The sequence below is a fragment of the Ascaphus truei genome, chromosome 17 (assembly GCF_040206685.1).
Source record: "Ascaphus truei isolate aAscTru1 chromosome 17, aAscTru1.hap1, whole genome shotgun sequence".
Lineage (NCBI taxonomy): Eukaryota > Metazoa > Chordata > Amphibia > Anura > Ascaphidae > Ascaphus > Ascaphus truei.
In genome coordinates, this window is record NC_134499.1 from 23,817,010 (window position 1) to 23,841,916 (window position 24,907).

The 24,907-nt window shown below is 45.8% G+C and overlaps 2 protein-coding genes across 2 annotated transcripts; one reads left to right on the forward strand and one right to left on the reverse strand.

Annotated features, from left to right (window-relative positions):
* Positions 1-961: 961 nt before the first annotated feature.
* On the forward strand, positions 962-14,116 carry ARL6IP5 (ARF like GTPase 6 interacting protein 5). The gene is made up of 3 exons (XM_075574291.1): positions 962-1,189; positions 10,785-11,002; positions 11,399-14,116. Exons 1-3 carry the CDS (start codon positions 1,014-1,016, stop codon positions 11,569-11,571), a joined length of 567 nt encoding a protein of 188 aa, XP_075430406.1. The 5' UTR covers positions 962-1,013; the 3' UTR covers positions 11,572-14,116.
* LMOD3 (leiomodin 3) lies at positions 13,290-23,862 on the reverse strand. Its single transcript, XM_075574289.1, has 3 exons — positions 23,442-23,862; positions 18,406-19,977; positions 13,290-17,920 (listed from the first exon to the last, which is right to left on the reverse strand). Exons 1-3 carry the CDS (start codon positions 23,730-23,732, stop codon positions 17,894-17,896), a joined length of 1,890 nt encoding a protein of 629 aa, XP_075430404.1. The 5' UTR covers positions 23,733-23,862; the 3' UTR covers positions 13,290-17,893.
* Between the last annotated feature and the right edge of the window lie 1,045 nt (positions 23,863-24,907).

Here is a 24,907-nt window from a genome sequence, read left to right on the forward strand (position 1 = left end):
TTATTAGTATTATTAATAATAATAATAGCACATATAATTTATTCCCTTGTTGATATGTGATAATAATGACCTGCATACCTGACAGGGGAGTCAGATATCTAACTCTTCATAAGAATATACTGAACTAACTTACAAATACGTGAGCTATGTGACTTTCAGAAACACCGTCGAGGCTTCCTTTTTGTTACCTGCGCTCCCCAAGTTTCATGAAGTGATAGTTGCTATTAGAGAGGGTTGGGGTTCCTTACAATGCATCTGATCACAGAGTTGCTATTATAGAGGGTTGGGGTTCCCAGAATTTCACATTGGGTTCCTTAACCAAAAAACGGTTGAACACCACTGTTCTAGATTCTGAGCGGCCCAGTTCCTACATCTTTGTATAAGTGAAGGTGATTCTGCATGTTATGTTATGGGTCAATGCAGGTAACTAATGTGTATGATTAAGGTACGGGTAGCATCATCTGGGGTGGGGGGGGGGAGGGGGGGATAAGATGTCTGCTTATAAATCACATGGGAGGTTCATTGAAGGATTATTTGTAAGCAAGATGCTTTGAATAGATGAAGACCATACCTGCCACAATACTGGAGTATCAGAGCATGGCATCAGTGATTGGGATCCAACCAGAGCTTTGTACTCAATGGCACAGTCATCTGAAACCACATCATTCATTGTCACTATTGCAGCCTCTTCTCCCTTTCTCCATTTCTTGTCCAGTTAGACTTTATTAAAAGGAAGAAGTTAAGTAGGTTTTAGTTAACTTTGCACTGCCAACCACAACATGGCGGCTCCATGAACGCATGGAGCACTATCATTCCATTGAACCTCTGTGGTTGCTGCCCTCTAGTGTCCAGTCGGCTGCGCTGCAGGCGGTTGGAACCTGATGCTCTCACTACGCATGGGCATTGGGAGAATTTGCGCATGTGCCTCAGACTGGGAAGTGGGGATGACATCACCCACTTTGCGGAGAGTGCTGGGCGCATGTGTACTGGATGTTCTGACGGGTTGGAAGAAGATGGACGTGCAGTTAGCTCCTCTTAGGGCTTGGGAGGATTTCTTCCCCGGTACCGACCGCTTCTCCCGGCCGGACTTCAAAGACATCTCCAAATGGAACAACAGGGTGGTCAGCAACCTGCTCTATTATCAGACCAACTACCTGCTGCTGGCCGCGGGCGTTATCGCAATTGTGGGGTGAGAGAGGGTGATGCAACAGGCCGGTGACATTATTCTCCGGGGCTCTCTCCCCCCCCTGTCCCTCTCTCCCCCCCTGTCCCTCTCTCCCCCCCCTGTCCCTCTCTCCCCCCCTGTCCCTCTCTCCCCCCCCTGTCCCTCTCTCCCCCCCCTGTCCCTCTCTCCCCCCCTGTCCCTCTCTCCCCCCCCGTCCCTCTCTCCCCCCCCGTCCCTCTCTCCCCCCCCTGTCCCTCTCTCCCCCCCTGTCCCTCTCTCCCCTCCCCCTGTCCCTCTCTCCCTCCCCCTGTCCCTCTCTCCCCCCCCTGTCCCTCTCTCCCCCCCCCCGTCCCTCTCTCCCCCCCCCCCGTCCCTCTCTCTCCCCCCCCCCGTCCTCTCTCTCCCCCCCGTCCCTCTCTCTCCCCCCCCGTCCCTCTCTCTCCCCCCCCGTCCCTCTCTCTCCCCCCCCCTGTCCCTCTCTCCCCCCCCGTCCCTCTCTCTCCCCCCCCGTCCCTCTCTCTCCCCCCCCCGTCCCTCTCTCTCCCCCCCCCCCGTCCCTCTCTCTCCCCCCCCGTCCCTCTCCCCCCCCGTCCCTCTCTCTCCCCCCCTCCCGTCCCTCTCTCTCCCCCCCGTCCCTCTCTCTCCCCCCCCGTCCCTCTCTCTCCCCCCCCTGTCCCTCTCTCTCCCCCCCCTGTCCCTCTCTCCCCCCCCTGTCCCTCTCTCTCCCCCCCCCGTCCCTCTCTCTCCCCCCCCCGTCCCTCTCTCTCCCCCCCCCGTCCCTCTCTCTCCCCCCCCCGTCCCTCTCTCTCCCCCCCCCCGTCCCTCTCTCTCCCCCCCCCGTCCCTCTCTCTCCCCCCCCCGTCCCTCTCTCTCCCCCCCCCCGTCCCTCTCTCTCCCCCCCCCGTCCCTCTCTCTCCCCCCCCCGTCCCTCTCTCTCCCCCCCCCGTCCCTCTCCCCCCCGTCCCTCTCTCCCCCCCGTCCCTCTCTCTCCCCCCCCCGTCCCTCTCTCTCCCCCCCCCGTCCCTCTCTCTCCCCCCCCCGTCCTCTCTCTCCCCCCCCCGTCCCTCTCTTCCCCCCCCCGTCCCTCTCTCCCCCCCCGTCCCTCTCTCCCCCCCCCGTCCCTCTCTCTCCCCCCCCCGTCCCTCTCTCTCCCCCCCCCGTCCCTCTCTCTCCCCCCCCCGTCCCCTCTCTCTCCCCCCCCCGTCCCTCTCTCTCCCCCCCCCCGTCCCTCTCTCTCCCCCCCCGTCCCTCTCTTCCCCCCCGTCCCTCTCTTCCCCCCCGTCCCTCTCTTCCCCCCCGTCCCTCTCTTCCCCCCCGTCCCTCTCTTCCCCCCCCGTCCCTCTCTTCCCCCCCGTCCCTCTCTTCCCCCCGTCCCTCTCTTCCCCCCCCGTCCCTCTCTTCCCCCCGTCCCTCTCTCCCCTCCCTGACCCTCTCTCCCCCCCCTGTCCCTCTCTCCCCCCCCTGTCCCTCTCTCCCCCCCTGTCCCTCTCTCCCCCCCTGTCCCTCTCTCCCCCCCCTGTCCCTCTCTCCCCCCCCCTTCCCTCTCTCCCCCCCTGTCCCTCTCTCCCCCCCTGATCCCTCCTCTCCCCCCCTGTCCCTCTCTCCCCCCCCCTGTCCCTCTCCCCCCCCCTGTCACTCTCTCCCCCCCTGTCCCTCTCTCCCCCCCCTGTCCTCTCTCCCCCCCCCTGTCCCTCTCTCCCCCCCCCTGTCCCTCTCTCCCCCCCCCTGTCCCTCTCTCCCCCCCCCCTGTCCCTCTCTCCCCCCCCCCTGTCCCTCTCTCCCCCCCCCTGTCCCTCTCTCCCCCCCCTGTCCCTCTCTCCCCCCCCCTGTCCCTCTCTCCCCCCCCCTGTCCCTCTCTCCCCCCCCCTGTCCCTCTCTCCCCCCCCCTGTCCCTCTCTCCCCCCCCCTGTCCCTCTCTCCCCCCCCCCTGTCCCTCTCTCCCCCCCCCCTGTCCCTCTCTCCCCCCCCCCCTGTCCCTCTCTCCCCCCCCCCTGTCCCTCTCCCCCCCCCCCTGTCCCTCTCTCCCCCCCCCCCTTCTTCTCCCCCCCCCTGTCCTCTCTCCCCCCCCTGTCCTCTCTCCCCCCCCCTGTCCCTCTCTCCCCCCCCCCCTGTCCCTCTCTCCCCCCCCTGTCCCTCTCTCCCCCCCCTGTCCCTCTCTCCCCCCCTGTCCTCTCTCCCCCCCTGTCCCTCTCTCCCCCCCCTGTCCCTCTCTCCCCCCCCTGTCCCTCTCTCCCCCCCCTGTCCCTCTCTCCCCCCCCTGTCCCTCTCTCCCCCCCCTGTCCCTCTCTCCCCCCCTGTCCCTCTCTCCCCCCCTGTCCCTCTCTCCCCCCCCTGTCCCTCTCTCCCCCCCCTGTCCCTCTCTCCCCCCCCTGTCCCTCTCTCCCCCCCCTGTCCCTCTCTCCCCCCCCTGTCCCTCTCTCCCCCCCCTGTCCCTCTCTCCCCCCCCTGTCCCTCTCTCCCCCCCCTGTCCCTCTCTCCCCCCCTGTCCCTCTCTCCCCCCCCTGTCCCTCTCTCCCCCCCTGTCCCTCTCTCCCCCCCTGTCCCCTCTCTCCCCCCCCTGTCCCTCTCTCCCCCCCCTGTCCCTCTCTCCCCCCCTGTCCCTCTCTCCCCCCTGTCCCTCTCTCCCCCCTGTCCTCTCTCCCCCCCTGTCCCTCTCTCCCCCCCTGTCCCTCTCTCCCCCCTGTCCCTCTCTCCCCCCTGTCCCTCTCTCCCCCCCCTGTCCCTCTCTCCCCCCCTGTCCCTCTCTCCCCCCCTGTCCCTCTCCCCCCTGTCCCTCTCCCCCCCTGTCCCTCTCCCCCCCCTGTCCCTCTCTCCCCCCCTGTCCCTCTCTCCCCCCCTGTCCCTCTCTCCCCCCCTGTCCCTCTCCCCCCCCTGTCCCTCTCCCCCCCTGTCCCTCTCCCCCCCCTGTCCCTCTCCCCCCCCTGTCCCTCTCTCCCCCCCTGTCCCTCTCTCCCCCCCTGTCCCTCTCTCCCCCCCTGTCCCTCTCTCCCCCCCTGTCCCTCTCTCCCCCCCTGTCCCTCTCTCCCCCCCTGTCCCTCTCTCCCCCCCCTGTCCCTCTCTCCCCCCCCTGTCCCTCTCTCCCCCCCCTGTCCCTCTCTCCCCCCCCTGTCCCTCTCTCCCCCCCCTGCCCTCTCTCCCCCCTGCCCTCTCTCCCCCCCCTGTCCCTCTCTCCCCCCCTGTCCCTCTCTCCCCCCCCTGTCCCTCTCTCCCCCCCCTGTCCTCTCTCCCCCCCCTGTCCCTCTCTCCCCCCCCTGTCCCTCTCTCCCCCCCCTGTCCCTCTCTCCCCCCCCTGTCCCTCTCTCCCCCCCCTGTCCCTCTCTCCCCCCCCTGTCCCTCTCTCCCCCCCCTGTCCCTCTCTCCCCCCCCTGTCCCTCTCTCCCCCCCTGTCCCTCTCTCCCCCCCCTGTCCCTCTCTCCCCCCCCTGTCCCTCTCTCCCCCCCTGTCCCTCTCTCCCCCCCCTGTCCCTCTCTCCCCCCCCTGTCCCTCTCTCCCCCCCCTGTCCCTCTCTCCCCCCCTGTCCCTCTCTCCCCCCCCTGTCCCTCTCTCCCCCCCCTGTCCCTCTCTCCCCCCCCTGTCCCTCTCTCCCCCCCTGTCCCTCTCTCCCCCCCCTGTCCCTCTCTCCCCCCCCTGTCCCTCTCTCCCCCCCCTGTCCCTCTCACTCCCCCCCCTGTCCCTCTCACACCCCCCCTGTCCCTCTCACACCCCCCCTGTCCCTCTCACACCCCCCCTGTCCCTCTCACACCCCCCCTGTCCCTCTCTCACCCCCCCTTTCTCTCTCTCTCACCCCCCCTTTCTCTCTCTCACCCCCCCTTTCTCTCTCTCTCACCCCCCCTTTCTCTCTCTCTCACCCCCCCTTTCTCTCTCTCTCACCCCCCCTTTCTCTCTCTCTCACCCCCCCTTTCTCTCTCTCACCCCCCTCTCTCTCTCACCCCTGACTGACTTCCAGCGATCGCGACCAAGCCGTCGCGCCATCTTGTCGCGCTTACTATAAGCGCACGCGAAGTCGGCAATGCGTTTGTTTTGATGCGCTGTCGCCCTATAAGCGCAGCCTTACATGCGAGTGATATGCCACCTGCTTATTTTTTGTTTTTAATAACAAATCTGACATCTATAAGTATTTTTAAATCCTTTTTTACGTTCTCATGTATACATGATGAGCTGAGACTTGGGAGAGGTTTCATTTCTTCCAGCGACTCCTTTTTTGTGTGCTCAGCAAGAGTCTGCACTCCCTTATTAAGAGGCCATTACCATAAGCAATTTCCAGGGGTGCGTGGAGAAGCCAAGTCTTTGCTTTTAAAATGGTTAGATTGATTTAAGGAAGGCAATTGGATTATATTGTCTGTCTTAGCACTGCTTTGAGGTTAATAAACAATCCGGTGTATAGAGCCTGACAAGTAAAAATAATTGGAAAATCCTCTGCATTGAGGTCACTTGATTTACTTCTGTCTTGTTAAATTAACCCCATCCCCCTCCAACATCAAGCGCCATGTTTATTAAGCGGTGCTAAGCCATGGCCTCCTTTGGCCCAGTTATGGTGACTTTGCTAAAAGTGTGAAATACACCTTACAAACACTAATGCAAAGAAAACCAAAAATAGAATAATCCATAGTTTGCTTTTTTTTTTAATACATTTGTTTGGTATATCTTATTAAAAAACATTGGCAGATGTTGTGCATGAACTTTTTTTTTAAACTATGTTTTGGATAATTTTTCTGATATCTTTTATATTTATTTATAATATTAATTTATTCAAAACAGAATATCAAAGATATAATGGTCAGAGAATTATATTTAAAAAAACGGATACCTATAGAAGATGCTGCCACGTTTTGCTGGCTGTGCCTTGTACCGTTATGTAATTATAACCTATATTCAGTTTTGTCACAATAAACACATCAGTGGTTGGCAGCCTTTCTAATTAAGTTCATTCTTCTTTAAAAAAAAAAAAAAAAAAAAAAAAAAATTATTAACTATTTTCAGGATGTTGTATGAAACATCAAAATCTCAACAAAAGCCCTCAAATCCATTTCCTAAAATGTATGTAATTAAAAATGTAGCAGAAGTTTGTCCTCTATCTTTCTAGACCAGTGTTTTTAAACAGGGGTTCCTAGGAGCCCTTGGGTTCCCTGGGCATCTGTAAAGGGTTCTCTGCAAATTTTCAGGTCATTTTTAAAATTGGACCACATACAGAATCTGATCAGACGCGCTATTAGAGAGGGTTGGGGTTCCTTACAATGCATCTGATCTCAGGCGCGCTATTAGAGAGGGTTGGGGTTCCTTACAATGCATCTGATCTCAGACGCGCTATTAGAGAGGGTTGGGGTTCCTTACAATGCATCTGATCTCAGGCGCACTATTAGAGAGGGTTGGGGTTCCTTACAATGCATCTGATCTCAGACGCGCTATTAGAGAGGGTTGGGGTTCCTTACAATGCATCTGATCTCAGGCGCACTATTAGAGAGGGTTGGGGTTCCTTACATTGCAAGAAAAAAAGTTCACCGCGCTCTTAAATAGTTAAATTGTGTAATGATATACAGTGATAAATACTGATAATGTGATGTTGAAGTGATGAATTCAATCAATAAATGTGATATTGGGAATACATTGGGTGGTTTAAATTCCAATAAAACATGCAGCTCAAAACCCTTTGTTTAGAATTTGTTCCCAAATTCTTCTAGGTGTAGAAGTATTCATGAAACTTGGGGCGCGGAGGTACCAAAAAGGAAGACATAAAAGACACAAACACCCATTTTGAAGCCGCAATATTGCAGTATGTTGAGTGACCTAATGTAAAATTGGCACTCGCATGGTATAATTACCAAACAGACATAAATCCATGGCGGCACTGGACCATATTTAGGGGGTAATCCCCACTGAATAGTATCTCAAGATGAAAGAGAAAGTTGAATTGCAATAGCGCAGATCAGTTTCACATTCTGGAAAAAAAGCAGAATTAGTAAACAAGGAGGGGAGAGAAGCCGGATATAACAGTTAGTGTGGGTGCACGCTTGAGATCTTGTTATAAAAATATCTTTTTTTTACCATACTGATCTGCGCTATTGCAATGACATTTTCTCTTTCATCTTGAGATACTTACTATTCAGTGGGGATTACCACCTAAGGCTGGGCCATGGGGGGGGGGGGGGCGCGGGGGGGAACCATTGGCCCACCTTGGCTTTACATAGGGAATAATACTATGAGTAGATTGGAAAGAACCAGCACAGAACAAATACATGTTTATGTATACCGCTAACCTGTTAAAACAGATACTTTTTAAAATTAAAGCATTAATGATGTTTAAGATGGACCTTTTTTAAAGGCTAGATCAGTTTTGAATCATTACAAACACAGACACGCATAGTTAAATCAGTGTCTGATCCCTCTGTGATCTCCCCTAATGGTGCTCAGTTCCCAAGTGCTGCAGTGTATGATCATCTGTCATTTTAAATAAATGCTATGGTCAATTCAACACCTTTACCTCCTGCAAACTTCTGTATCTCTGCCTTTTCTAACTGTTTAAACCAGGTGTAGCCACCTCCAGTCCTCGAGTTACCAACAGGTCAGGCTTTCAGGATATCCCTGCTTCAACACATGTGGCCCAGTTTTCTACTGCATCACCTGGGCCGAAGCAAGGATATCCTGAAAACCTGACCTGTTGGTAGCTCTTGAGGACTGGAGTTGGCTACACCTGGTTTAAACCTTTTGTCATGTTTTATTTATTTATTTTTATTTATAAAATGTTTTACCGGGAAGTAATACATTGAGAGTTACCTCTCGTTTTCAAGTATGTCCTGGACATAGTTAATATGACAAATAATACATGGTTACAAATACAGTTACATAAATGAACATATGTATATGTACAGTATAAAAATGTTTGACAGTGACCATAATAAAGCAAAGCAATGGCTAGCAAACTATAGGCAGAGTGCTATGTAAGGAATAGCCACGTTGTAGTCACACTTGGTAGCTTTCCATCACCACTGTTTATTCGTCGTCCTATCATAATGCTTGATGTAATTTGTGAGAAAATGGAAAAGCATGCAGACACAATTATAATAGTGACACGAGGGAGTCGCAGCAATCCTGGTTTATTATTTTATTACAGGATTGAGCTGGGGGGTCTCTGTTGCTGAACTGTGTTAATTTCAGCTCTGGGGGCTCCCTATTTCCAGAGATACTTGCCTCCATATGGGGTTCCGGTATCTCTGCAGCAAAGGAATTTGTGTGCCTAACATGACGGCGATTTTTAAATGCCTCGCATCACGCGGGCCAATAGGAAGCCCGGACTTCATCCGTTGCGGCTTCCTATTGGCCCGCGTGACAAGGACCTTTAAACTTGCCAGAGATACCGGCACCCCCTACGGAGGTAAGTATCTCTGGAAGCAGGAGGTCCCCGGAGCTGAATCCACGTGGTTAAGCCCTGGAGACCCGCTGCTTCATACCTGTCATAATAAACGAAACCTGGATTGCTGCTTTAACTTCTCCTTTCAACCTTTAATCCGGTGAACAACTTTGTAGGAATAAATTTCATAATAAATAACACAAAACAAAATGACACCCCCTGCTGATTTCAGTGGCTGCACAGTTCTAAAATGTAATGAGACCTCAGAACAGAGCAGAGTTCCTTTTTATGTACAAGAGCTGCAGGGAGTTGTAACCACTCATCGTACTTTAAATAAACTCCCCTGCCTTGTCATATGCCATTACTAGTGTTGGTATCAAGTGATCACAAAAGAGTGCTGTTTAATGTTAGTTTACATGTTGTCAAGGCATCCTGTCACATGACTCCTTTTTTGCTGGAATTTTGTGCTAAGTTGCCCAAAGAGCTTTGAAACGGATACGATCAATATTTATTGGCCCAAGTAGCAGTTCCCGTAATTCCTTCAGTAAGCGCGAGATCACTGCAGCACTGTAGGAGTTTGTCCAAGTAATTTGTATTGCTTAGAATTTAACTCTCCCAGCTGAATGTTTCATTGGAAGGACAGTCTTGTGCAGTGACTAAAGTGTCATTAAAAAGTAATTGGTGTGTTGTATGTTCAATTCTACTAAAACTAGACATTAGTATGTGCGTTATTTCTGTTACAAGATCAGGGAAAGCAGACGTTATTTTTTTTTATTTAAATAAATCGGTTATTCTTAAAAAAATTAAAAAGTAGCAAGATTTACAGTTTTTATAAAATTGAAAGAAGCTATATTCCATGGTACCCTCAATACCGTATAACAGGGGTGCACAAACTTCTTGAGCTGTGCCCCCGTGCCCGGGAGCCGCAGCGTTTGCGCCCCCCCCCCCCCCTCTCTCAATGACTCGGCGTCAAATGACGTCACGGGTCATGAGACCCCACCGTGTCATTTGACGTGCGTTGCCATGGCGATGCACACATGACCCTGTGTCGTCGCTGAAGACCCGCAGAGGGCAGGTAAATGAGTTAGAGGCCTGACCTGGCATTTAATTTAAATGTTGTGGTGGGAGAGGAAGCGAGAGGCGGGGCTCTGTAACCGCCCGCATCCCCCTACAAATCCTCCTGCCCCCCCTGTTTGCGCTCCGCTGCCGTATAACACTAATAAATGACCCTTGTCACATTTTCAGTTTCCACCAGTGAAACTGAAGGATTGAAAAGCTTTATGTAAAATGGTCACTCTAATCTAGTGTACATTTGAACCCATACCTAACATTGCAATGGTGCATTACATGTTGAACTTGTGAAAGAGGTTCAAATGCAAGACGTTATTAGTAAGAATAATATTTTGTTTTCTGTTCAACAGAAGTAACTGCACGCCTTGACCACCTGTCTTGACATGTTTACTTTGTAAGAAGTTGAAAACCACAGACCTGAATTCTAAAATCACAGTTTTGTCTTTAATTTCTGTGTTCTATTTCCATATTCGGTAAACTTTTGATTTTGTTATTTTGAGTCAAGGGTATTGCCCTGTGCACGCACATCTGTTAGCATTTTGTTCCTACTGCACTGAAATTATTCACTTTTTCCAGGCTGGAGAAGTAGTCACTTGGGGTCTAAATATAGATTCAGGCTTGTTGGATCCCCACCTCAAATATGCTGCACACTGCTAATGAAAGCCGTCCAAGTTTTCAGCGTGTTGCAATGGAGAGAGAGCTTGAGCGACCAGAGCAGGTGCAGAACAAAATTGGAAATGTGAAATAATATTGTTTTGATCTGTGCTGGATGATATCTTTGACCAATGGGAAATCTCTCTCTTCAACTACATATTGCATTTGGGATCCTGATAACTGCTGTTCTTCTTTATCAGGGTTGTACTGTCCCACATCTAAATACACGTTCTTTTAATGGGCTTTTTCCAATGTATAGAATCCAAGAAATAACCTGACTTCATATCTCTTACTAACGCCATAAAAAGATTCTGGCATCTTCTACATAATTGTTGGTGCATGATTTTTATTTAAACACTATAAATATACCGTACCCATCATCTTCTTGCAGCCCATCTCGTTTTATATATCTCGCCTAAAAATAGTATTTAGGATGGGTGACAGATGGGTTCATTCTCTTGAGTGCTCAGGACAGAACTTGAAATGTCCGTTACATACAAAAACAAAATAAAGTAACTTTTTTTTTTTTTTTTTTTTATTTTCCTTTAGGTTTTTAAGTCCATTCAACATGGTTCTTGGTGCATCTGTCGTGGTTCTGATCTTCTTGGGATTCGTATGGACATCACATAATAAGGATTTCATTCGTAAATTTAAGAAGCAGTACCCTACTTTGTTTGTTGTGTCTATTATGTTGGTCAGTTACTTTGTCATTTCTCTGTTTGGCGGTGTAATGGTATTCGTCTTTGGAATCACATTTCCATTATTGTGTAAGTATTTGACATATTTTATTGTTTGTATAATGGAGGGAATAGCATTGGTATGATTTTGAGTACTTCCGTATCCATTAAAGGATTATCAATGAACAGAAAAATTAAATCTAAGTCTTCAAGCCTCAGTGGTTAAAGAAATCTGGCATTGTTAAGGATTTTAATATTGTTTTATGAGAATAGCTTAACATTTAATAGGATCAACTTTAGCCTTTGCCACCGCACTTAATTGAGGGATTCATTGATGTCAAGCAAACTTTTGTATTGCCTTCCCAGAGAAACAGGAGAGTGGAGACCAGTTAAATCCCATAGGCGGTGATATGCAGTATGCACTTCTTTACAAATAGGGCTCTGGGGTGGATGGGGGCGATAATCATCTCTCTACCTTGGTTCCAGTGATGTTTATCCACGCTTCTCTGCGGCTTCGCAACATGAAGAACAAACTGGAGAACAAGATGGAGATAGTTGGTTTGAAGAAGACTCCAATGGGGATGGTTATTGACGCTCTGGAGCAACAGGAAGAAAACCTTACTAAAATAGCTGACTTCATAAACAAAGTGAAAGAATAAGGACGTCCCCTGAGGACGTCACCCTCGGCTTCTCTCTGCTGTTGACCAGTTTTCATTCTGTTTCTGTTGTGAGAATTGGCAGCTAATTTCTGCCCTATAGTGTCCCACATAATTGATCAAAGAACATGGGGAAAGCAATATTCTTTTATGTTTTTGTTGCTGTGTAAAATTACAGTTAGACTGGAAGTTGGTGATTAGTTGGTCTTGTTTATGTAATTGTTTACAGGATGTGTACTTTGGCTACTGCCATGGGAGGGGGGTTTAAATGATCAGGATTTCCCCATTTATGGCCTATGATGCCATTTTACACTCCCTACCTTACATTATCTGGGAAGTGGTGGTTCTATAAGAGGGGTGGCCAACTCCAGTGCTCAAGGCCCACCAACAGGTCAGGTTTTCAGGATATCCCTGCTTCAGCACAGGTGGATGTCACCTGTGCTGAAGCAGTGATATCCTGAAAACCTGATCTGTTGGTGGCCCTTGAGGACATGAGTGGGCTACCCCTATTCTATACCTTCCTCTCGCTGCAAAAAAAAAAAAAAACTCTTGAGTATTATCATTTTGAATGGAAAGTGTTATTCACTTACAAAGTTTTCACTTCAGTTACATTTGCTTTGGCTGATGAATGACCTTTTTTGTGCCTCTCGGTTTGCTTTATAAGGACTGTTTTGGGGTACACCCAAAAAATTCTGTATTCCAACCGTCCACATGAATCTCAGTTTGAATTTACATGTGTATCAATCACTATAATTATGTCATTACCAAGTATCTTGATGTCGTTACACTTGATGTTGTGTTAACGCTTTTGCACTTCTATTAAACTACTGTCAAACTGCTTTGCTTTGATGCTATCATGTTACCTGCTTATTTGCACGAATTGTAAACCACAGAGGGGGTGACCCCCCGCCCCATGATCTAGAGCAGGGGTGCTTCGCTCCAGTCCTCAAGCCCCCCAAGAGGTCAGGTTTTCAGCATATCCCTGCTTCAGCACAGGTGGCTCAGTCAAAGACTGAGCCTCTGATTGAGGCACCTGTGCTGAAGCAGGGACTGATTGAGCCACCAGTGCTGAAGCAGGGATATCTTGAAATTGCAGATTTGTAAAAAGGTGGCTCAATCAGTCCCTGGTCCATCACAGGTGGCTCAATCAGAGGCTCAGTATTTGACTGAGCCACCTGTGCTGAAGCAGGGATATCCTGAAAACCTGACCTGTTGGTTCGGTCTTGAGTACTGGAGTTGAGCACCCTGACGTAGCGTAAACTGCAGATTTACTCCTGAGCTGTAGTTACACTACCAGACTTTCTCAGTTTGTTGGGAACTTATTTATAATATCATGAATATGTCTCCGAATCTCGAATATCCGCAGCCTGCTTTGTTTCTTTTCTGGTGCACTGTTACATATATTTAGTTTAGTTTTAGTTATGACATTTTGTCTTTTATGGTAAAATATAATTAAGTAATATAATTAAGTTTATCCTAATATAAGGGTTTCTATTTTATTATGACGTATAGTATGTGTGCTACTTTTAAAGTACCATAAGCATACAGTATTTAGACAAAAAAAAAATTTTGCTTCTTAAAAGAAAATGCATTTTGTTTATTAGATTTTGTTTTTTAAATATCTGATGCAAACTCCTTTTGCAACATCCATTTCATTTCCACTCGTTATCTCAGAGGGACGTCTAATTAATTGAGCTGCTGTAAACAGCAGTGGTCTCGGCATAAATCATGTTAAAACATGTTCCACTTATTCAATTAAAAATCACCATCTTTTCCTTTTTTTTTACCCATATCACGTCAATAAATTGTCCAATATTATAATTATGAGCACCCCTGGACTAGGCTTTAGGGCTTAAAATGCTGAATTTTAGTAACAAATTCCTAATGGTCAATATAATAAATTTGACGTACTAGGTAGGATGAGTGATTTTCACTGAAATACATATTCTGTTTAACATGGTATACAATATTGTGCCTAGGTCTTAGATCTGTGGCTAAGGCCACTTTGTGAATACAGCATGGTAAAAACATAATTTAAATAGGTGCCTCTTGGCCTGGTGCTTGGAAACCCTAGCCACATGAGATTATTACAAATAAGCATAGCAAACATGGTAAGACAGAGGAATATGCTGACCACCAAAACAATATAACGTGCCTCAAATTAAGTGTAATGCCAGACTCCCTATTCCAGAAAAATGCACTACCAATAATATTCTGTGTACCTTTTACAATAGAGAGTAACGGGACCGCATAAGGAATTAGTGTAGCATTTTTTCACAGAACTGGAACTAAAATAATTAGTGACAATATGTGCAACGTGTGAACAAAATGCATCTTCTTTATCAGCCCTTGGATTTAAAAATGATGGGCTGGTGCAAAGATTATGGTGAGATAAATTGCATATTATGACAAAAGGAACATTTACGTTTCTGACTTCTTTTCGGATAATAATGCATGTTTAAATATAGTAATCATGTGCAATCGTTCACAATAATATATGGAAGTTATGGAACGGAGTATAAAATAAATCAACTTGTGTAAATGATTACATCTGCAGTGTAAGCCTTTTTATTTTACACGTCTTTGTATATAATGATAAGATCCGTGCCTAAATAATGCATAACCGCCATGTCCTGACTCGTCTGAATGAATGTGGATTAAAAACTTGTGGCCCAAGCAATGTACCCTTTAGTGTTATTCTTTAGTGACTCTGCCACGTTTACAAATATGTACCTTTGCAATGAGCCAAACCAAAGTGTAAACTCGTGATCTATTTTTAATTATATGATTTCTTTTGTAGTGGTTGTGATAAACGTTTTGCTAACCAGTGGAGTATTAATTTATGTATTTATGTTGTTTAGAATCAATGCAATATTGATTAGACTAGAGGTGGCCAAATCAGTCCTCAAGGGCCGCCAGCATATCCCAGCTTCAGTACAGGTGGCTCAGTCACTGCTTCAGCACAGGTGGCTCAATCAATGGCTCAGTCTTCGACTGAACCTCTGAATGAGCCACCTGTGCTGATGCTGGGATATCCTGAAAACCTGACCTGTTGTTTGGCCCTTGAGGACTAGAGTTGTCCACCCCTGGATTAGACTTCATAACAATGTTTCAGACCTGTGTAAATGGGTATGACAGGTGTTCTTGCGGTTCTTATGAACTCAAAAATACGATTAGAATAGTCATAATTATAAAACGGCAAGTACAAACTCGAGGCTTAATAAACTGAGGCACTAGAAATGAGTTTAAAAATCCTACATTTATTACAACTCTATTTCTCTATTTTACCACTTTGCATTCGACAAAATTATATATGGAGATAACTCTATGTTCCATACTCTCTTGATTTGCTAAAATGTCTCATAAGACGAACACACAAATATTTATCACGTGTTCCTTTTTGGTAATGCACGTCGTTTTTATGGTGACGTGTTCAATTCATTTCCATACACGGTTCTACCATACGTATTGCTCCTCGTTCTTCACAGGGCAGTATCTGCTGTTTATTGGACAGTGTCCTAACCTCTTGTACCAAGGCTTGCAACATCTGTATTGCTTGGAACATTGCTTTTATCTGTAAATTTACCCAACCATTAAATGTTGTACGTTGGCATACCGTGTACTGGCTCCATCATCTTACACCAAAGAAAACAAAGTAATGGTTATGAATCCATTTGTCCTAGAGCCATAACTGGTCATTTGCAAAAAAAAAAAATTTGGAAACCGGTTTAAATAGATTTAGTTTTGTTAATGGCTTTACTTAGCAGCCTTCTGCTGTAAAACACCAGGCATTGGACGACGCCTTACAGCTAGAGATGGGTGTGAATGTGTCTCAATTCAAGCTGCTCTCTCCATCTGGGCGCAATTGAATGTGCGGTGGTGGCGGGTGACACACAACGGTAGGCAAATGTCCCTTTTTAAACCCAGTGTATTTCCATGTCGGCGAAAGATTTGCCCAACTCTACTTCCAGCCCATTCCAGTACCGAACAATGGTGTTTTACGACAGAAGACTACTTGATAAATATGGGCCTTCATGTCTTGCACCTAAATCAGGTTAAGCGCATGTGAACTTGTCACACATGGAAACATTGCTGTAATGGTTATCAATCAATTGGGTCATGCTACATATTATAGTGCTATTGATTCATTATACTTTACTAGCTGGAAGTGCCCGGCGTTGCTTGGGAATTATAAGAAACCAACCTCACCCCCCACCCCTCCCACTTTCCTTTAATATCTTGTGCTATACAAGAACATGCTATTATTATGATGTCCACAATTCTACCTCCAGCATTCTTAGACCGCGGCCAGGGTGTGAGCACCGGCACGTACGGCTCTTAACAAAATGCAGGGGATCTATGGGCCCGGCCATAGTGCGAGGAAGCAGATTTTTCAGCCGACGAAAGATTTTGATTTGGTCGCGTGACGGCCCGGTCACGTGCGCAATTCGGCCAATGAGAGTGAACTGCTCACGTGACATCACGGCCACACCTCCCTGTTGCGCACGTCATACAAATCCCAAAGGTCACGGATCGCTCAAGCTACAGGCGCACGTGACGCCATGCGCTCTGTCGCCGCCTTCTATATCCGAGGCCTTCTTTTCTTCCCACGTGCCAACTGATTACCTCTATTTCTGTGTCTGCTTTCTGTCTAAACTTTATAGCTATCTGACTCTCCTTATCTGCCACCAGGCTATGTGCATTGTGATGCCACGTGCCAGATACATAGCCTAACAGGCTTAAGGAAATTGTAATAACTCCTAGAATTAAAAATAGAAGACCCAATTTCTAAACCTAGACAAAAATCTGCTCCTTGATCTCCGGAATCATCATGTATGGTTACGATATCTTAAAACATAGGTGGGCAACCAATTTTTCAATGTAGCCACAGGTGTGGTGCACCTGTTGTTACACCCCCAATATCAGTCTCTGGCGACACTGGAGTCTGGGCTCCGCCCTGCCGTTCTCTGATCGGTCTTCCTCTCCTCCACTCGGCCTCCTCAATGTCCGCGGCCCGTCCCCTCAGCACCAGCGCTTCCATCGGCTGCCGCCAGCGCCGCGCTTCCCGCCTAGACACATTTTTACCGGACACGCTGGCAAACTCAAATTCGCCACACTTGCATGCCCAATTTGTCACTTGTGGCGATTGTCGACAGGGTTGCCCACCTCTGCCTTAAAAGGTGTCCAACTTCAAATTCATAGCGAACAGACAACTTTGCAAAATATATTGTAGATTATTCACAAAGGAGAAAACTAACCTCTGTTTAATCATTGTACACCCATTTAACAAATTGCAGTGCTTATAAAAAATATTTTAGATTTCGGTGAAAATATCCCTTATACACCTTTTCTTCTCTTTCACTCTCAACATCAACTGGCTCTGCTGTCACGTAAGCATCTCCAGAATTGTGACCATGCAGTTGCATAAAGTGCATGTTCTTCTTCACTGAAGTTTTCTTTAAAAAAAAATGCTTCATTCAAAGGTGTTCTCTTCTGGAGGCTACGGCGGCGTCCATGCTGCCGAAGACCGCGCGGGGGCGTGCGCGGTGAAATCACATTGCCTTAAGGCAGTAATAGCGCGGGCGACAGCAGGAGGGGGCGCACGGTGCGGGAAGAATCAGTTCAAACTGATTCCTCGGCGCGACGGGCAGGTCACGGGAGCGGTTCGCCCAATGAGGGCGAACCAGCACTGTGACATCACAGACACGCCTCTAAACACACACCCCCACGTCACATCTACCTTGGCCAGAAAACGCTCCCGCTAAACGCGGGAGCCGCTGCGCACGCCACAGCGCAGTCTTTGGCTGCATGGATGCAGCCTTAGAAGACATCAGTTATCCTGCACATTATCACTTTGCTTCATTTACAAACTGTACATTAGAATATGCCTCTCGCATTGTCCCAGAGTTTAAAACTTCCGTAGGGTCGTGGTAATCTGCATGGATTTGCACAATGGTTATTTAGAAAAAATATTTGGTAATGTTTACCAGATTGTTGATAACAGATGAATTCCACAATGGTGGGCAACAATAATAGGGGTGTTTAAAATAGAAGGAAGTCTGCAAATCGCAGCGGTATAGTATGTGTTTAGGTAGACTAAGGAATCCACTATATAAAGAACAGATACAGTATGTGCTGAAAACCAGAAGTGACTTTGCATGGATACTATTGATAGTAACAATCCTTGTCTTGTCTTGTCTCTCTCTTTATATAGCATATCATTTGCTTGGAGTTTGATCCCATACAACTGTAACCCTTCATTCTTAGAAATGATTTAAAAGCAGTGTCTATTTTTCCAAGATCTTCCTATGGTTCAATTCTGACCTTATTCCAGCTCTTTGGGTATAGGCACCTGTATAAAACAAAAGAAAGTAATCATGATTACATTTTAATATTTCATCAAATTGATACAAAGTCGAACTCAGAAGTTTGAAACAATATAGTTCTAATGTTTTTGTCTGACACACAGTCACAAACTGTCACATACACAAAAAATACAAACCATCAGATCCAACTGACAACATCCTGCCTCATGTACCAATAGCCACCATGATAACCTATAGTAAAACCATGCAAAGATCAAAGGTATTCGTTTTTAAATGGTGTTACCATGCTAAAAAGCAACAGGGGAATGACTTTCAAATGAAAACATTAATGAATAATCATACAAAATAAAAGGTATCCATAATTAGTGATCACCTAAATTATGACACCATTACAATATGACTTCCAAATTGGGCCTTGGAGAGAACTGTTGCAGGCATATTGTAAATGTTTTCTACTGTGCAAATCATTTATCTAAAAAAAAAAACATTTAGTTAAACACAATGCTCTTACCGCTTTAAGATAAGCCACATTGCTATGACGAATATCTTTTAAAAGCTCGTCTCTGGGCGTGAGTTGTACACGAGGAGGCGGGCGTCTTCTAGGTACTGGCTTGAGGGTCTTAATCACGTCTTTGAGATTGGCTCCCTCTCCTCTTTCCGAATCTTCTGACGCACTTGATTTGGGCTTTGTTCTCTTAAGCTGGATCATATCTCGGAGGCTGGTTTTTTCAGACTGCTCCATTAGCTTTTGGGCAGTAGATTTCGGCTGAAACCTTTTAAGCTTCACTGCTTGAAAAGAGGGAGGCAGGGCATTGCTGTGGTTTTCTGGAAGATTTGTTGGCTTCTCATTACTTGGTCTACTGCGCATGGTTTGTGACACAGAAGGTGTTGGTTCCTCAGGAATTGTTTGCATTCTTGAGTTGGGTAGAGGCCTACCCAACATTTCCCAAAGTCCTGGAGGTAACCCTAACCCTAAACCATTCTCCAACATAGTTATGATCTCCTCTTGGTCTTTCGTCTCCTGCTGTTTTTGCTCCTCTTTCCTCTTCTGCCTTTGTTTGTCAAGATTTCTTGTGAGTAAGTTGGTAACAACCATCCTGGGACCAGGAAGCTCAAAATGGTATCCCATTTTCAGCAGCGTGTTATTAGCCTTCAGCAGTCTTGATATTTCCATTTCTGCATGGTGGCCCAACATATGTCTCTGATTGTGGAATCGCAGCTCTGTTAAGGACTCGTTAAACTGCAAACATCTCAAAATGGCAATAATTCCTTTGCCCGACATACAGTTAGACTCAATGTTTAAGGTGACAATGCTTCTGTTTTCACGTAACATATTAGCCAGAGTATATGCCACGTTATCATCGGCTCCCACATTCGTCAAACTAAACGTTTTCACATGTTTGTTTTTCTTCAAAGCATTTACGTAGTCAACCAGCATTTCTTTGGGAATATTCTCAATGTTGTTCAGATTGACTTCTTTTATTTCTGAATTATTTTTCCGGATATTCTGTAATGTTTTATCTACGTTGGTTTGGTTACCAGAAGGCCTAGCACTCATCTTAATGAAACTAGCATCAATAGCTAATTTATTTGGTATGTTTAATTTCGATACCTTCTCAATTGGCTTTTTATCTTCCTTTTTTTCAACAGGTTCTGAAGTGTCACCAGTTATTTGATTGCTGTTGCTGCCCTCGTTTTTGTTTGCCTCTTTTGTTATAATTTCCGAAACGTCCCCATTTTCTTCAGATTTTGCCTCTTTTGTTATCATTTCCGAAACGTCCCCATTTTCTTCAGATTTTGCCTCTTTTGTTATCATTTCTGGAACTTCCCCATCTTCTTCAGATATGGTAGGACTTTCGCAATTTTGGGGTACACTTCCATTGTGTGTTATCGTTCTGGGTTTTGTGTCGGCACCGCAGTGTGTTTGTGCTGCTTGTTCATCTTCTTTTTTTACAACTTCCGGGACATTTTCTTCCTTGATTTCTTTTTTATGTCCCTCAAGTGTTTTTTCGAAACCATTTCTGCTCGCGGCATCGTTTTCTTGACTTTCCGTTTTCTCAGTTTCGTTTCTCGCACGATTTCTCTAGTAGTCATAAATTATACAAACAAGGTACATGTAAGTGAATTGGTAGAATATCTTTACATACAGTATGCAGTTACATTTGTATGTATACAACGTTGTGTTTCATGTCAGTGTATTAATACATTTGTGTTGACGTTCTCGTCTCCTTTGCAGTGTAATTTGCACAGAAGGGATCATTACCTCTAGTAAGAAGGAATAAAGAGACGCTGACTATGCATGGATGAGACTTCCCCTTGTACAAAATGGCGCTACATGTTGCATACGATAGATTGAGGTTAACTAAATGGTGCTAAGGCTTAGCATGGTTGTGTAACTCTGGACCATAATCCCAAATTAACTATTTATTTTCCAAATTGACTTGAAATGTAAATTGTGATTTTACCAATATACATTGTACATGACTGGTATTCATATTGAAATGAAGGAAGATATATTTCAGATATTTTTTAAATCAAAGTGAAATTGTCTAAATGAAAAGTAAAATAGTAGTTGTGTTTTACACGTGAAAGGAGCTGGAGTATTATCTGAAGGTGAACTTAATTCTGTCACCATGACAAGTTATACATTTTTTGTTTTTGATTCCCACATTTTTGTCTTTAGGCTACATTTCTGTGAGGATATATTCCATAGAAGTAAAAAACACGCAGAGTGTTAGAGTTAGAACCCTTAGTGGTATCCCATTTAGAGGACTAAAATACAGATAGTGGTATAATAATATTTTTGCCTGCACAGCACTGACAACGTACTAAGCAATTGCATAGAATTTTTCAGAAACACTGAGTCCCTGTCCTGAAGAGCTAACAGTCTAGTTTTGGTGTTTGAGGTACAGGGAGAGCTGTCACTGGGTTCAAACCAATTTTACTCGCTTTAAAAGCAGTATTTCATATTCCAAGAAGTGAGGTGGACATGCTGAATTATATGCCGATACGAAGGCACAGATCTCACTATAACTGGTATGATTCCTTATTGTACCTTATCATGACCCATACGGTATTCTGACATACCACCCTTTAGAAAATCTAAGTGTATACCTGCTTCAACTTCATAATCCTTCTTAAAGAAAATGGAAATTACACATACACTTCAAGCTCCTCACCCCCTACCACATGCAGCACTTATCATCTGAGATCTGACTCCAAAAGACTGTTCATGGTCCCAAGGTTCAACAAAGTATCCGGCCGCTCCTCCTTCTCTTACCGTGCACCCCAAAACTGGAACAGTCTACCGGAGTCTCACAGCCGCCACCAGTTTAAGTTCTTTCAAAACTAAGGCTGTCTCACATTTTAATCTGGTATGTAACTGTTACATACGCCTATAATATATATTATCTTTAACTGTGCATGCACTGTCTTGTATATAATGTATACCCTGTTCACTTAATGTAACTATGTATTTGTCATCATAACTCTATGCCCAGGACATACTTGAAAACGAGAGTATATTAGTGTATTACTTCCTGGTAAAACATTTTTATAAATAAAAACACCAGACCTTCCCAGATCTGCCATATAAATGATATGGGATGCATCTTCTGTTTGCTCTTTAACACAGAGAATAACTTGCACATGGGTCTTCAATCACCATTGTGATGTCTTTATTATTGCCTGGAGGGGGCTAAAGGGCATTAGGGTCAGTGAGGCCACGGTTGTAAAGTGTGGCAGGAGCCAATAACGTTTTCTTTCAAGTTCATCGGTAGACGGAAGAATGCTCCTATTTTATCTGTTGTATCGTGAGTACAGCTCAACCCTGTTATAACGCGATCCGTTACAACGCGAATCCGCTTATAGCGCGATGCAAGCGTGGCTCCCAATTTTCGTATTTATGAATACTTTACAACACGATTATTAGTGTCTTAAATACTTTATTGTACAATGCATACAATTGTACATTATTTCTCCAACGCGATCCGCTTATAACGCGATGTGATTCTTTGGACCCCAAGCACAGCGTTATAAGGGGGTTGAGCTGTATTTTCAAGAAGGGATGTCGACCAATTACCTCTATTTAGGTACTTGCTGTATACACATTGTACTTGCAAACATTTTTCGCTTGACTATCGTGTTGAAAGTATTAAATGCTGATCTTATTCTCTTTTTTTTATATATAGATTAAGAGCGGGACAGCGGTTTTGAGGCCTCCATATTTTTTACTCAGTTAAAACAGCAACTGCCGTACAGGGAGTATATTTCAAAGATAATTGCAACAGTCGTGGCTTCAAATCATCAAACCTTGTCTCTGTAGAAGAGATGCTTGTTCTAAGTATATTATTGTATAAGAAAGAAACACTATGGGCTTTACTCTCTATCCGTCGATTGGGCCGGTTTTGGATGAAATTCCCCACTGAAAGCGGCTGCGACAGCGGATATAGAATAATCCCTTCTGATTCCTATTTTAAGGAGTCAGACGTCCCACAAGCATTAAAAGGTTGCAGTTTGCTTTGCGCCCATTCATATAGCACATGTTCAATATCTAAAAGTATAGCCCGCTACAGCACCAGAACACAAAAGGAAAACTATAAATGACCTTACTTGGGGTACACAATTTAATGTGGATTTTCCCACCACCACTAAATATACTATGGACGTGAGCAGTCTGGAATGGCATCATGCGCTCTGATGGCTTATACTGTTATGTCCCCCAAAAGCCTGCGAGAGATGGTAGCAGTCTACAGGGGCAGGACACCTTGACTAATATTTTGTTATTGTGTGGGAAGCCATCCTACCAGAACAATCTAGAGCAGGGGTGGCCAACTCCAGCCCTCAATGGCTATCAACAGGTCAGGTTTTCAGGATATCCCTGCCTCAGCACAGGTGGACAGAGATGCCCCCTCCTGATCTAGAACTGTTGCGACCTAATTTTTCTACTATATGAAATCAGCTTGAACTGCCTGGTTTGCGCTCTGTTGTTCTGTACTTGAGGTTTAACATGCTTGGGGCATTGTTTAATGCAGCTAATGATCACATGAACATGCTATATGCAATGTTGCAATGCAAACATGACACTGATTGAATCATTTGCACATATGTGTCATTCCTGGTACACTGAATAATGACATCCCTGTTTGCAGTACCAAGACGAGACTTTAACCTCCTCTGCAATGAAGCTATAGTCATAAGTATTTCGGTATTAGCTGTAGCACTTGAAACAGGTCACTTTCTGTGACACATCGTCTAAGTCGGGGCGGCCAACTCCAGTCCTCAAGGGCCACCAACTGGTCAGGCTTTCGGGATATCCCTCCTTCAACTCAGGTGGCTCAATCAAGGACTGAGCCACTGATTGAGCCACCTGTGCTGAAGCAGGGATATCCTGAAAAGCTGACCTGTGGGTGACCCTTGAGGGCTGGAGTTGGCAGCCCCTGGTCCAAGTCCTTCTTCTAATATCCTGAGAAAATAAATCTCAGTGGACAAAACATATCTAAAATAATATGTTTCCTAATGAATGACATTTCCCACAATGATGTTTACCTCTGATGGTAAAAGTGTAACAGGAAGCCTCTCCTCTTCTAACATGCGCTTTGATTCCTTTTCCCAGTGCAGATGAGAGATGAGAGATCGGTGGTCAAAGTGCCCTGTTGGGGGCTTTTCCGTCTGATCCCTCTGTATCATCCCAACTGGTACTTCTGGATCCGGGGCCAGCACCTCCATTTCAGTCTGGAGCTCTCGAAGTTCTTCTGGAGAAAGATTGGCTAAAATTTCATCCTCGTCAATATCCTCAAACATCTCCTCTAGGTCGGAATCCTGGCTGTGCTGAGACATTGTTAGGGCAAAGTATAGTGTGGTCTCGAAACTAAAACAACAGAGGAATGAATAGGCAGCTAAACTGCTGTATTGCCTTGCAGTGTACAATCGGGGAGAGTTCTGAGGCTCACTGGGACTTCAGCTGATGCTAAGTCTATATTAAGCTGTGAGAGGCTGGTTAGAGAATTTATGGAGGTGCTGCCATGTTCTGTTTTCAGCAACTGGTGTCAGCTGTGCAAACGCCTCTGACATTTCAGTGCAGCTGGTACCCCCTCCTCATTGTGTAATACACTTGGTGGTCTTGTCTATTTTCTAGAGCTTTCTGGTCATTCTAAGAACCTCACCCATCTACCTGAGTTTATAGAATTATTATTCTACAGATTTGTACCTAACGGGTGTTAGAAAACAACCACCAAAGGGGAGGCATTCAAAGCAACATGGGATATAAAATGTTACTGGGCATGTCGGTCTTTCCTAAAATGTGGTAACCTTGGTTACATGTAAGGATGAGCAGTTTTGTGTCTTCTAAATCCAAACTGTGAAATTCGGAATGAACTTTCGAATCCAAGTGGAATACGAGCCAAAACCGGAGAAAAGCTCATCCTCAGGTCTGTTTCTGTTTTTAATAAACTCTGCAAACTTTTGGTATTGAATCAAGTTTCGGCAAACAAAACACACATTTTTTTCCCCGTTGACAATGAAATCCAAAACATAACATAGTAACTCATGTGAAATTGCAACATTTCACGACTCATTGAAGGAACGTTTCAGTGAGTAAAGACACTGACTCTGCAAACAATGACGCTGAGTTTGAATCGGGTCTGGTTCACTTCCTGGTGTCGGCTCCTTGTGAACTTGGGCAAGTCCCTTTTTCTCCCTGTGCCTCAGGCATCAAAAATAAAGATGATAAATTCATGTGGGCAGGGACCTGTGCCTGTAACATACCTATGTGCCGAGTACTGAGCACTATACTGTCATTGTGTGCACTTTGAGTCCTATTGGAAGAAAAGCGCTACATGAAATAAAGTTATTATTATTACATTTTTTTATCTCAAGGTATAACATTTATGACTGGTTATCGTTCATTTTAATTTAATCTTATTCACTTTATTTTCATAGATCTGGTTGATGTTTTTTTTCCTGCAACTTTTTGTTACAATTCCAAAATGCCCCACTCTTATCCTGAATATTGT